The sequence below is a fragment of the Rhamphochromis sp. 'chilingali' genome, assembly GCF_963969265.1.
Source record: "Rhamphochromis sp. 'chilingali' genome assembly, chromosome: 7".
Classification (NCBI taxonomy): Eukaryota; Metazoa; Chordata; class Actinopteri; order Cichliformes; family Cichlidae; genus Rhamphochromis; species Rhamphochromis sp. 'chilingali'.
The window spans coordinates 6,736,429-6,750,332 of record NC_137934.1 but is presented as its reverse complement, the minus strand read 5'-3'; the positions used below and the strand labels follow the sequence as shown (position 1 = coordinate 6,750,332).

Below are 13,904 nucleotides of genomic sequence, written 5' to 3'. Positions count from 1 at the left end.
TAAGCTAATCTTTACATCCCTGACAGGCCCCCACACTATGTATGAACACACTATAATGACCACGCTAACACTTGTAGCTTTGGTTAAGCAGACAGTCAAACTATTAATACATATTTGTGCTTGTGTTTTTGAATTGGACAAGAGAGTAAAAGCACGCACTTCATCTAAAACTATCAGGCTAAATTGTTGCGACCATGAAAAATCAACTTGTGATCCTGCTGCCTTTAAAATGACTGCTTTAAAGACAGGGACCAGGTCAACAACCACTTAGTCAGCTGTCGTCTTCTAAGAAACTTTACTGATCAAAAGCCAATAAGACATTGTCAGTCTCCTATCAGTCTGCTATTAGTTTGTTATTCAGTGGGGTTAAGTTGCCAATTACATGTGATTCACAACCAGTTAGCAACCAGTCGAGCAAAGTATTGCTAAGAGACATGTCACAGACGAGTTGTGCTCATCAGTAAAAACTGGCTCAAATTTATTTCAACATGCTGGCTGCCTGCCTCCATTTATAAAATAGATGGCAATTATTTGCAAACCTTCACCATTTTGTCTTAAAGTGATTGCAGTCAGGTTGAGTCAGAATTGAGTCAAAAATTAATTCACTGGGCAACCACTGATATTTTACTACATTGCAAGTGGCATCAAAGCTAACAATCAAACCAGCATTTGCATCCAAAGCTATTTGACAATGTAGTGTAGTGAACAGCGGGTGAACACTTAAATAAGTTTAAGGCTTAAAACAACTTTATAGCATTTGCGTGCTGTACTAAACTCCATTTGCACTGGTTCCTTTGCAGTCGTCAGCAGAACTCTGTAAAAGCTTTCCTGCAAGCCTGCAAACACCATCTATCCTTCAGTGCAGCAAAGCCTACTCTGAACATTCAAATATTTGGAGAGATTAACCGCCAGGTGACTGGCATCTGCACAAGTGTTATCTAACTGAGATAAAGGAGTGGATTTCATAAAACCAGAGAGAGAGATGCAATAATCAAACTGTAACTTGTTTTTTTTAAAACTGTCTAAATCTAAACCCTTCTCGAGAAATGCACGAAGAAAAGTTTCCCCCCAACCCTCCCCACCGCCTTATCTAAAGATAAATGTTTGTCACTGCAAAGGAACGTTTAATCAACTCAAATGTGAATAAATGTTTTCAGTTTTGCCAAAAGCCAACTCCCACGCACACAAAATCTAGGGGGATTTTTTAGCCAGTGGAGAAAATCTAATTAGTGACAGTTAGCTGTAATATCCATCTGGCCCATCCCAGTGAGACTCTAGACTAGAGGTTTGGCTCTAATGGTGTGTGAGCTCTGATTGTACTAGACCCAGGCACTTCTTTTAATTGTGGTCACTTTGTGAACAGTAATTCTCATGCCCCCTTCACTCCCTTCACAGACAAAGCTTTACTTTGTCGTCATGTTCACTGTACGTACAAGTGTTTCTTCGTGACTGTGTTTGTTTGAGTGCATATCTATCTGTTGTGTTCTTCACGTACACGGAACATATGAACAGTTATGGTGCTGTGTTTTGCTTTGAGTTAATTTGTGTGTTTTTGCAACAGATGAAATAATCCAAAAAAGGAGGGGTCTGGAAACTCCATAAATTAAATTAAAATCATATAGCTAATATGAATGTTGCCTTAACAAACATTTGCAGACACATTGCGTCTTTAGCATTTATTAAATGCCACATATTTCGATGTTTAGTGATTGTAATATCTGATATGAATTTCGGTTCAGTTATTCAGCTATTGCAAGGCATCTGAATAGTACTGACTAGCTAGCTAATTTTTGCTAGCAGGAAACACGCTTAAAACAAAAGGTACTCACTGTCTCGTAAGTACCTGAAAAGCTAGTTCCTTAATGCGGTTAGTACAAAAGGATATCAATAAAGACAAAACGGCATCTACCTGTCGCTCAAAACTGAAAATGGCTTGTTTGTGTGTAGTTTTTATTAAGATGAGTTTGAGAGCAAGCAGATCTGTCATGAATGTGAAAATGTTTTTGGATTGTAAGCAGGTTATAATATAGGGGTCATTTTAACAAGCAGCGATTTTTGGTACTTAAATGGGGGCTAAATTTAAACTCAGAAGGCTCATATGCTTGGGAGGTAGCTGATGCATTTCACAAAAAACGAAGTAACTCATTGTTAATTTAAGAAAATGGACAACCCAAAAGCCCAGTAGGTCGGGTATATACCATATAAGCACTAAATCCCTGGACTGTCTCCACTATCCCTGACTATAAAGGAACATAAAACCACAGAAATTTAAGTTTGAACCTTTTGTTATTATAGGAGCACAAAATACGGGCGTAATAATCCCATAACTGTGAAGAAGATAGAGCATGAAAAGCAACTCTAATCTATTTCATGCTGAAATACCTTTTGCTACATAAAGACAACAGACAACAACAGATCTGTTTTTCTCTATATTGGCTCACGTGAATTGGAGCATATTCTTGCTTGATTTATGTGCAGAGTGAATTTCATGCCCCTTTGGTTTTTGTTGAACCTGTCCAAAGGCTACTTCCTATATCAAAATGACATGCATGCCATTGAAGACACACACTTTACTCCCCTCATTTCTTTTTGCTATTAGGTGCTTTTTGTTTGACAGCTGCCATTTGGTGCCTCCTGTTACACTAAAACGTTAAAAAAAAAAGACTGTCTTACTATCAGGAATCAGCTCCCAGTGAAACTCTCAGTCCCGAGAGCTCGCCTTCATGTTATCAGCAGTAAACCACCATAACCCCGCTCTGTATTGTAGATAAAGCTCAGTGTTCTGTGGCAGAAAAGGACAGAGGGACGAGATGAAGGACAGGCAGCAGGGATATGCAGGAAAGCGATTAGGGTTAACAGGATTACTGTAACTGCATTCGGATGGCTACGGCTCTTTAAAATGCGTCTGAGAATGGGGAATTTCCTGTCAGGGAGTATTTTTGGGAACTCCCACATTCGGTAGCAGTCGAGTGCAATGGCCTTCTTCATAAAGAGAGGGGAAGAGGGCCTTTTTTTCTGCTGTTTCTTCTTTTGTCCCTATTATAGGGTTTTGTGTTTTGTGTGTGTATGTGTGCATCTAAGGAACGCATGTGCTGCCCTCTCTTTTAGCCTTTTGTGCCGTTGATCATAAACAATCCTCAGAGATTCCCACAGACTAAAGGCAGAGAGAGCAAAGCGTTTGCTGTGGGGTGGGGGTCAGTTTCTGACTGTGTGTGCATGTCTTTCAGAGCATTTTGCACATAGAGGGAACAGTATCTTGGTGCTGCTCAAGTGAAGCCAAATTATATTACGTATGAAGGAAAATAATAATGAGATATTTACTATTTAAAAACACACCCTGCAAAGAGATTGCGGGAAATAAAGTTAAGTGCATGAAGGGGACCTATTTCTTGTCTGTGGTATATACTCTTACGATGATGGATGTTCATAAACATGGTCAAAGTTTAAAATATTGAGCAGAAGTAACCCCTGTATGGCAGAAGCTCAGGGCTCACACTGCTTTATTCTTGGATCTGTAAGCTGTCAATGAGAACAGATATCTATAATATGATCGTCTCAGGCACACAGCTCTGGCTGCAAGCATAGCAGCTCCACCCACCTTCTGTTCAAATTATCTGTTTGCCGGGTAAGGCAAAGGGAAGTCAGCTTGAAGTGGAGGGAAAGCGAGCTGAGATGGCCTTAGGTGTCACAGCAAGCCTCAGTTTAAAACAAATGAGGATTATTATGAACTATGTCTTTGGTGGAGTCAAGAAAAACAAAATCTGAAGCTGCACACAGGTTAACAGATCCCCTTTATGTTATTAATCATCAAAGCTTAGTGACTGTTTAGAACTAGGCGTGTCTACATGTTAAAGTTAGAAATGAGTTCATATTAACGGTAATAAAAGGATTGATGCACTTGAATCAGCAGCAGGGATGCTGTAATAAATATCTGAAGTGTGGTAGAGATGTACTGCATGCAGCGGAGCAATTCTGATGCAATATTTATAACTCACAGATTTCTAACCTTTCTTTACAGATTGAGGAGAGAGCCGAGTTTCTAAACAAGTCAGCACAGAAAAGGTAAGCGTCATCTTTTTTAGTCATGTTGACCTCTACTAACAACGCTTTTTAAGCAATCCTGTTTTTGCTGAATATGAACAATACAATCGAGAGCTAGACCCGAGGGTCTGTAGTGTAGGACGTAAAGCCCAAACTGTATGTAATGTGTATATCATTTTCAGGGCATTTAGATTTTTCATGCACTGTATGTTAATTTCTTGCTTTTGCCCAGCAGCACAATGAAGGCGTCTCATTGTCCTGTGGTGTCCAAGATAGACAACAGGCTGGAGCAGTACACCTCAGCTGCTCAGGTTAGCTCTGCATCAGCTTTGAAAACACTGATGGATGGATGGATGGATGGATGGATGGATGGATGGATGGATGGATGGATGGATGGATGGATGGATGGATGGATGGATGGATGGAGTTGTTTGTCATTTTCAACAAGTTTCACGTACGTCTCCTGTGCAATCCCAGCCCATTCTTCTTTGGCGAATCTCTCAAGCTCCTCCAGATTTGATGGTCTTCTGACACAGATTTTTTGAATGGGATTCAAGTCCGGGCCTTAAGCTGCCCAGTCAGTAATGTTCACTTTAGTCTTCTGGAGGAGTGATGTGTGTTTTGTGTTGTTGTTTCTTCAGTCCTTCCACCTTGATAAGATTCCCAGTTCCAGACACACTGAAGCATCCCCAAAGCATAATACTCCCACCACCGTGTTTTTAATGTGGGGATCGTGTTCTTTGGGTTGTGCACGTCTCTCGTCTTTCTCCAAACATAACCAGAATCTCTATAACCAAAGAGCTCCAGTTTCATTTCAGGTGACGGACTTCTAGTATACCTAATCATTCTCGAGGTTTTCCTTAGGATACTTCAGTCTGGTTTGAAGGTCTACAGGCTCACAGTTCATTCCCTGTGCGAGGTTCTAGTGATTGTCTTCTTTGACATCACAATTCCCAACTTGGTTAAGTCATTCTCTTGTGTCTCTAGTGTCTTGGCAGTTGTCCTGGGGTCTTTAGACACATTTCTCACTAGTTTTCTTTTCAGAGTCTTTGAAATCTTTCACTGCCTACCTCTGCCAGCCTTGCTCTGTGTGGCTCTGTTTGAATTTCTTGATGATACTTCTCACTCCAGTCCTCAACACTTGGAAACACTATGATAACTTTTTATATCCAGCATTTGCTTTGTGAGCATCAGCAATTGTTTTTCTCAAGATTTCTTTTGTTTTTGGCACGATGCTTTCTCAAGTGACAGCTCAAACCCTCACAAAGTTTTTATATTGTGTGTAAATTGGAAGATAACCCTCAGTTTTAACTTGACTAAATCTTACAAACCCTGAGCATCACAAAGTTAAAACACATCATTGCACAGCAATGGTTTGTGCTATGGGTCAATAATTTATCTGTACATAAATAGATATGTTGAAGCAATCAAAACATCATCATAGCTCCACCCACATTGCACATACCAGTCACTGATTGATCTGTGCATCTCTAGTGCAAATATCCAATATTTGTCAAAAAGCAACTATGCAGAAAAAGTAATATTTCATTCCGTAAGCGTTTTAATTTGCTTGACTAAAATGTGCCTGCACTGCCTATTTTTGGCTATCATTCTGGAAATATTATTATCATCAATCCAAAAGTGCCACTCCTGAGCACAACATTCTACTTTGACTCCCCAACTTAGCCAAAACATAACAAAGACGTTGCATTGAGTTGTTAGTATTTATGCTTTTTTCCTGAGCTTTTATCGTAGCTTAAAACCCAGATTTCTGTCTCCTCAGAGAGAGAACAAGGAGTCTCGATCCCCTCGCTCCGGAGCTGTGGATCTGCCCGTGGTCACTGACAGCATACGAAACATCAAGAGCATGTGGGAGAAAGGCAACGTGTTCAGCTCGCCTGGAAGCGGCGGGAGCACATTCAAGGTAAAAAAAAAAAGAAAAAAGTAAAGGTGGTGCAGGATGTTAGAAAGTTGTTGAAACTTTCTGTGTGTATGAGCGAGAGAAGGACAGACAGGAAAGAGCCCAGTTCACTGGTCCTTCCTGCTCTGCCCCGCTGCCAGTGATGACCAGGCTTGGCTGACCTTTGACATTGTCCAAACAGGAAGCAGCTGTGATAAAGACAGGCGTAGCGGGCCGCATCAACGACTGGCTGAATAAAACCCCAGAGAGCAGCAAGACACCAGGAGGAAGGCCAGCGGTAGGTCAACGCTGTATGAGCACAGTACACTTAGCACTCACCTCAGAGCAAAATCCAGAACCAGAGCACATGAAGGTAGTGGCCTGCATTAGGGTTAGGGTCATCTTTTAAATATCATAAAGTTGTCATGGAAAACACAAGTAGTCATTCTTCTGCCAAAGTTTGTTTTGTTTTTCTCTTTTGTATTTTGTTTTTCTTGGCTCTTATTTTGAAGTGGGTGGTGCTTGGTTGGCAGAGAGTGATGCCACTGGCCTCTGTCAGAGACCCACCCCCGATGAGCCTGGTTCTGCCTGCTTTCATCCTGTTAAAAAGGAGTTTTTCCTTCCCACTGTCACCAAGTGCTTGCTCATAAGCGGTCTTTTGATAGCTGAGGTTTTCTCTCTGTTATTGCAGACTCTTGAGATGACTGTTATTATGACTTCACGTTATATAAATCAAATTGAACTGAATTGTACACCAGTCACGATATAACAAGTTGACCAAGAATCCAATGACAGCTGGTGGGTTTTTCTTTAACTGACAACCAAGGCCAAATCCCACTGTGGCCTCTACACCCTCCCATTTCGCTGGGAGTGTGAAGTGCTGTTGAAGGTTCTCTGAGGCCATCCTTGTGAAATAAAACAGGTGTATGGGCAGTTATCCGACATCGCTGCTGCTCCCACGTTAGACCAGTTGGCTTGGAACGGCTCTTAATGTAGCGGACCCTCCACATAACAGTGAGAGTGACTAGTAATAATGTGCAGCATTCCCTCTCCTGCTCCAGTCCCGCTGTCTTTTTATGCCTGTGTCATATTTACTGCTGCTTATGTTCTGTGTAGGACATGTTTTATGATCACTTTCAAACGATGCAGTGAAGCAGGTCAGTTGGACGCAGGCTGTATCCTCTCTCTGACTCCACCTGGTGGCCTCAAATAAAAATGAATTATGACGTGTGTGAGCTTGCTGCTCTCGCAGCTGTAATTTCCAGCTATAGTGCGTGTGGACAGTGTAGACGTGGCATCATTTTCAAGCATTTGATGCTAAACCCGTTGCAGTGTTTGCTTGCAGACAATGATTGAGCTTTTTGTCCTGTCCTTCCCAAGTGTATAGAAACATTTAAAGCTGTGACTTTATCCAAATATTCATGCTGGAGCATTATGCTGTGTGCTAACATTGTTAAAACAGAGCAGGGGAAACTTTCACTGCACATAACTTTATGTCCAACGTGACAGCATTAAGACGTCTTTCTCGAGTTTTACTTGGATTGCCTCAGACTATTGATTATCGTGTGAGCGCTTTTTCCTCCACACAAACCCCTCTCCGCTTGATCGCATCGGTCATTCTCTGCGCTCGTTCCATCCTGCCTACATCTCAGGTACACCGCCACTGCTGCCACACGATGAACATTTTCAATCAGAGCTCCAAATGCAGAGCATGCACTGATAATGCGCTTGCTTTCTGACTCTCCCCCTGACAGGACCTGAAGCCTGTTGACGTCACCAACAAGAGGAGTCTATGGGAAAACAAAGGCGCCTCTCCGGCCAAGGTAGATGTCATTAATATCAGCCCATTTACTTGCTTAACATGAAGTGAGATTTGTATAGGAAAAGATCCAGATTAGTGCTCCACGTACTGGAAGAAGTCCAGAATGGAGTTTTGACTCTGCCAAAACAGTTTGCGGTCTTGGATGGCTCTCCATATATATTTTTTTGCTCCAGTTTCCTGTCGTTGTCAATCAAAGAGAACATTTTGTTAAAGAGATGAAGTAGAAATATTAGATTAATCTCATGATGTTTCGACCCTGTGTGGCATTACTGAGAGTAACAATCACGTTTATGTGTTTTTTTTGTTTTTAAAGAACTCTGATAGCTAGTTGACCTCACCGTTAAATCTGGAATAAGCCTGGAGAGGTAAAAGAGAAACTATTCTATGTCTTTTTTGTGTCTTTTTTTTTTTCAAAGCGCTTATGACTGAATGAGCCCACACTGCTTTGCACTGACTTTTTTGTATGTGTTTTGTTTTGTTTTTTTGGCTGTGGTTGGACATTTTTGAGTTTCAGTCCAAAGTTAGAGATTTGTGATCTAACGTGTATGTCACTTTTTGTGCCTCCTTGACTCGCAGTGTTTTTAGAGGCTTTTATTTTGACGAGCAGTACACTTTGAGCCACTTTCTGCAAAAAGAGAAAAGAAAAAAACTAGAAAGAAATAGAAATCTTTTCAATTGTTGTAAAATAACACACACAAAGTGGACTTAGTCAGTTTAAAGAAAGGTTACACTGTTGCCTCCATTAACATCCATAGGTTATTAAAGCCGACGCAACAAAATCCAGAAGATTACATCAAATTTACATTGTAAATTTACAAAAAAAACAAAGAGTGTGCCCGTTGTCCAACTGCAGGCTTTAAACTTTTCACAAATGGCTGCATCACATCACTGCTGCTCCTTCTGACGGCCACAAATCACCGCTCTCGAGCCAGCTCAGCTTCACTTTACTTTTTATTGCCCTAATGGAGGAACTGTTTACAGCATTCTTTACAGGAGAGATGCCTCACTGGGGTGTGCAGCGGCAGCTCGACCGCTGTGAATCACTGTTATCGCCTCTGATTTTCAAACACGTTTGACTAAAAGCTGATGGGAATGATCTGTTTTATCGAATGTCTGTGTGTAAATTTAAACTCTGCTTAGCAGAAGTGGGGAAAAAGGCTGGATATCCACCATAACCACTCATTTTTCTACAAACTCTCTTTTCCTTCTTATCTGGCAGCCTTGTGTTGCCGCAGTAGCTACAGCGCAGGCCAGAGGCTGTGGTCTGCAAGTGAGTAGTGGGGCTGGAGGACACCAGGCGGTGGTCTGTGCTGATGTAAAAAAAGGGCCCTGTACAGGAAAAGTGGTGGTTAGAGTTTTCATTAGGTAGTGTGCTATGCTGTGACGTCAGGGAAGACAGCAGAAGCGGGTGGGATAGGCGCAAGAATCCGTGGGCGAGGTGCAAGTGGAAGTCTTTCTGCATCTTCGCTGGCTCATTAACTTCTTGTCTTCGTGTTTTCCAGGTGGCAGGCAGAGGGGAGACCAAATCAGTTGCTAATGGTGAGTTTTTCCACGCACAGGCATGCGTGCGGCCGCTCTGAAGAGTTCAACTTCACTGGCTCATTCTGAGCTGGGCCACTTTGTCTGCTTTCTTCATTTGTGTAATTGAAAAGACTGGGGGATTTCCTCAATCCACAGGGGTACACAATTAATCCTTTAGTTGAGGTGGAAATGTGGAAATGAAGTTAGACAATCGACTAAAGGACAAGGACATCGATTATCTCATTGTGTACAGGCAGGAGCTTCTTGTAACAAGCGAGGAGCGACAGAAATTCACGTGTTCGCTTGACTCCCCCAGCAGCAAACTTTTCCACTTGTGTTTGTTTGGACACATGTCTAAGCACTTAAGCATTTTAATTTTTGTCGGGATTAGAGGCATGACCTCACCTGCGCTTTGACTTACACAACACCGTGTGTTCCAAAGCGCATAACTGGTCCTCCCACAGGCAGCCGTGCAGTATTTCGGTTTGCGGTTTGGCCTTTTGTTTGGCTGCTGCTTTAGGATGCCACTTACCCATACATTGTTTGCTATTTTAAAATCAGATCCGAGCACAGCCTCCTCCTCCTCAGGCAGAAGAGAGCTTTTGGCCTTGAGAGATTCCACACATGTCAGCGTAATGCGGTGTTTGTTCAGAGCACACACACACGCGCACACATAACCAATTTCACCTTTATGAATGCTCTCAACAGCCTTCTTGACACCACTCAGACCTTTCAGCTTTTCCACTCTTGCACACGTCCACGTCTGTTGCTTAGATCCGGGCAGCGTTACAAGCAGCATTCCTGCCAAGCCGGTTTGTCACATTAATAACTGGTATGTTCGAGATTAGCACACCATAGCAGTCTGACTCAGAGGATGAGAAAGGATTTGTTTCTTCTTTTTTTTAATTAATTAATTAATTTATTTTTTATTTCTTACTAAGAGTTGGCTGTCACACCGTACAGACATCTGACACCAGAGTGGACAGCGTGGAAGTTTACAGCCCACCCGCTCTCCACATGCTTGGAGAGTTTCCAAAATTATGTAGACACTTGAAAATAGGTAGAATTCAATGCTTACTGAGTGTAGCAGTTTATGAATCAGGGTGCACAACTTATCTGCTGTCCTTCAACAATGCAGAAATATTCAAAAGAATTGCTTGTATTCGACTTTTTTAATAAATCAGAAGTAACCAAGGGTCTTGAATGGCATTAGGACCTCTGTTAATATTATTATGTGGCTTGTTTTAGATGTTGGATTGAACTATGAAACAGGGAACAAAAATAAGTACTTACTAAGTGCTTAAAAACAACAATGCTTTGAGCCAAACAGTCGTGTCAGTAAACCTGTTAGCATGATTGCTGGGCTGAGAGAAAAAAACATCTGCAATAATTTGGTGGTTAACTGGAGAAACTGAACGTTTTGACCTGATGATGGTGTTAAATGAAAAGTTGAATTGAAAATTAGTACGATAACAATCATGTTCCTAGAAATACAATACTATGCAAAAATCTCAAGCCACTCCTCATTTCTTTATAGTTTGATAGAAAAATGGAAAATAGGTGCAGTGTTTTATTGAAACATTGAAGTACAGCATATAAGGCAAAAACAGATTGTGTACAATCCTCATGAGTGTGAAAGTCACCATTATTCTTCAACACTTAGTTTTTGTCATCTCTTAAGGAGTAATTCTCCAGGCTTGTTGAGGGGACATTCAAAGCTCTTCTCTGGATGTTTACTGCCTTTTGCATCGTTTTCTGTCAGGACAATCCCACATTGTGTCAGTAATGTTGAGATCTGGGCTCTGGGGAGGACAATCCATGACTGATAGTTTTCTGGTGTGTGTTTTTCTATCCCGATATGTTTGTAGTGGACTGAGAGTGTGTTTGGCATCATTGTCACAGTGAAAAAAGAAGCTGTTGCCAATCAGACACTTTCCTCGTTCTGTTGCATGATGGAAGGTATTTTGCTGCATTCATAATTCCCTCAATTTTGACAAGACCCCAACACCACTGGCTGAAATGCATTCCCCAAATCATTACAGATGTGTGTGTACTCACTGCTGTTCATATATATTTTGATGACGACTTGAACCAAAAATATAATTTGTAATCATCGCTCCATAGGTTCACTTGCCACTGATTTTGACACCAGTTCTCATGTAATTTGAAGTACCTCTGTGTCATGACTTGACATGACTTCTTTCCACTGGGAGCATTTCTGATATTAGTGATCAGTAGATGGATTCAAAGAAAGGCCATCTTTCAGATCCTGCGTTAGGTCTTTGCTTGGATTGTTTCCTGTTTCTTAAGGGCACGACTTACTCTTTAAAATTGGTTCTTTGCTAAGCTGTCTGTTATTCCATTTAACTTAAATGATTCATAGGTCAGCGTTAGGTAGCTTAACAAACAAAAAAGTTAATTTCTCTGTTACAAGGGGTGGTCTTTTAAAAAATATAAAAGACCTTCGGGAAACTTGAAGAACTCTTGCTCAAAACCAACAATATTTCACCAAAGTCTTGCTCCTTGTAATCAAAATATAAAGACGAGTGGTGAGTCAAGACTTTTCCACAGTACCATATGGAAAATTAGCAAAACTATTTTGACTCCTTGTTTTGAAGTCGAAACAAGTCCAATAAACTCAGACTTCTGTGGAGCCAAATTTAAACACCTCACTGCTTGGTTTAACACAGACCTGTGTGGGAATATGGACTTGGAGTCAGGCCACTGATGTACTCGTTTTTGTGTCTTTCGATAGGTATGGGACACTAATGTCTTGAAGGAGCCACTAAAGCTGGGGACCACGACAATCCAAGAATCTTCTTTGACTTTTCCTTAAGAACCAAATGCCACACCCCCAGGAGGGACCCCCAAGAGCACGCAGGGACAGGACAGACACTGTCCGAGCACTGTACCGAAACAGCATCAGCATATTGTTATAGGCTTACCACGTATAGTGCCTTTGCACAATAATTTCTGCTTTCTAAAAAATTAAAAAAAATAAAGTATGATAACAACAAAATGCTGTGAAATTTGGACATTTAAAATCACTAATTACTTTATAAAATCCTGCCAGGAAGACAATAAAACTAATAGAATTAAGATTTATGTCTCGTACTCCGTGCTGAGTGGATGAGTTCAAAAGTTTCCACATTCCAAAGAGATGGGCGATATCACTTCTCTCCCTCAGAATATTTTCCATCTCTCTCTTTTTTTATTTATATTTAAAGCAAAAGCTTCACACAATGCTATATTATTCAACGTTCACCTGTTCAGGATAGAAATATAAGCACTTCTAGAGTTTAGCTTATTTCACTTTTATTGTCTTACCAATAGTGCAGCAATGGTCTGAGTAATATATGCTAGCACATGTGATGTTTTGACTATGACCTATCATACTGTATCATATATAACATCTGTATACTTATAACAAAAGGTATTTTTTGCTTTTTTTATTCATTCACCAACAGGCAGTTGATTTTGAAGGTGACAGGAGTGTTGGATATTCAGAAGGCCACTTTGACATTTATTGTCCTTTCATGTCATTTGTTTTTTTTAATTTATGTTTTAATGTTTTTTGGGGGGGGGGGTTTGAGTTCTTTCTAGCTTTCGAACACTTTAAAACATCTTCAGACATTCCTCTTAAAAGCAGTTGCACGTGGTGCCTTTGCTGCCTTAAAGTTTTATGATGTAGGACATGTTTTTTTAATCTGCCTTTAACTTCTTTTTTGCCTCTATGCACACTCTTATGCTCAGCAATACTTTTCATATTGAGGGCATACAAAGTAAAATCAGGGTGCCTAAACATATAGCAAGGTCATAGTAACAAGGATATTTACCACTATCTAAAACTTCTGGCCTTATGATTGCAATGACAGCATTTAGGACAGCCGAGGTACAGTACTTTAAAGCCTCCTAGCAGCTCAGCATGATTTTGACTTGTGATTTTTCACGTTTTCGCGCAGCACAAGCTTATAAGAATATGAACTGTTTGTCAGTGCATTAAATTGATCGGTGTTACTGCTCAACAATCTGACAATCACATTCCATGGCTCCTGAAAAGAGCAGGGGAGCTGGACCAAAATATTTTTAAGCATGATAAAATGTGACGTTTTTGTATTTTTTTTAATGTAATGGTTTCATAATGTTGTGTTTTGTTTTGTTTTCTACAGCCTTGTGTCCACTTTTTAAATTTCCATGTTTAACCAGACACTTGTTCCTTGTGTAGCGCTAAGCCTATGCAGAATACATTATCTGTAGTCTCTCTCCAAATGTCATACAAGCAGGCAGTTTCCAAGCGGAGGAATGTGTTGAACATTGTAACCTTGACTCAACAACAGCAATAAATACATTGAGGTATTCCACATTGTTGAGTTTCCTTTCACACCTTCACTTAATACACTCACCAGATGCTTCTCTATAGTAGTACCAGGCTGGACTGCCATTTGCCTTCACAACTGCCTTTGTTTCTTGTATTCTGAATCTCTTGTTCCACCACATCCTAAAGGTGCTCCACTGGGTTGAGAACTGAACACAGTGGAGGACATTTGAGTACAGTGAACTCATTATTATGTTCAAGAAACCAGTTTGAGATGATGTGAGCTTTGTGACATGGTGCAATGT

General features: G+C 40.8%; 1 protein-coding gene across 6 annotated transcripts in view; it reads left to right on the top strand.

Moving 5' to 3' along the window:
- cald1a (caldesmon 1a) overlaps window positions 1-13,645 on the top strand; it is a 64,881-nt gene extending 51,236 nt beyond the window's left edge. For 5 of the 6 annotated variants that reach the window (XM_080887911.1, XM_080887910.1, XM_080887907.1 and 2 more), the window contains 7 exons: window positions 4,019-4,062; window positions 4,277-4,352; window positions 5,825-5,965; window positions 6,144-6,239; window positions 7,696-7,764; window positions 9,266-9,302; window positions 12,040-13,645. In XM_080887911.1, the coding sequence (XP_080744037.1) occupies window positions 4,019-4,062; window positions 4,277-4,352; window positions 5,825-5,965; window positions 6,144-6,239; window positions 7,696-7,764; window positions 9,266-9,302; window positions 12,040-12,053 (477 nt within the window). In that variant the 3' untranslated portion in view covers window positions 12,054-13,645. Of the gene's footprint in view, window positions 1-4,018; window positions 4,063-4,276; window positions 4,353-5,824; window positions 5,966-6,143; window positions 6,240-7,695; window positions 7,765-8,076; window positions 8,129-9,265; window positions 9,303-12,039 lie in introns of all 6 variants that reach the window. The other variant, XR_013972343.1, reaches the window with a different exon arrangement.
- The last annotated feature ends 259 nt before the right edge of the window (window positions 13,646-13,904 follow it).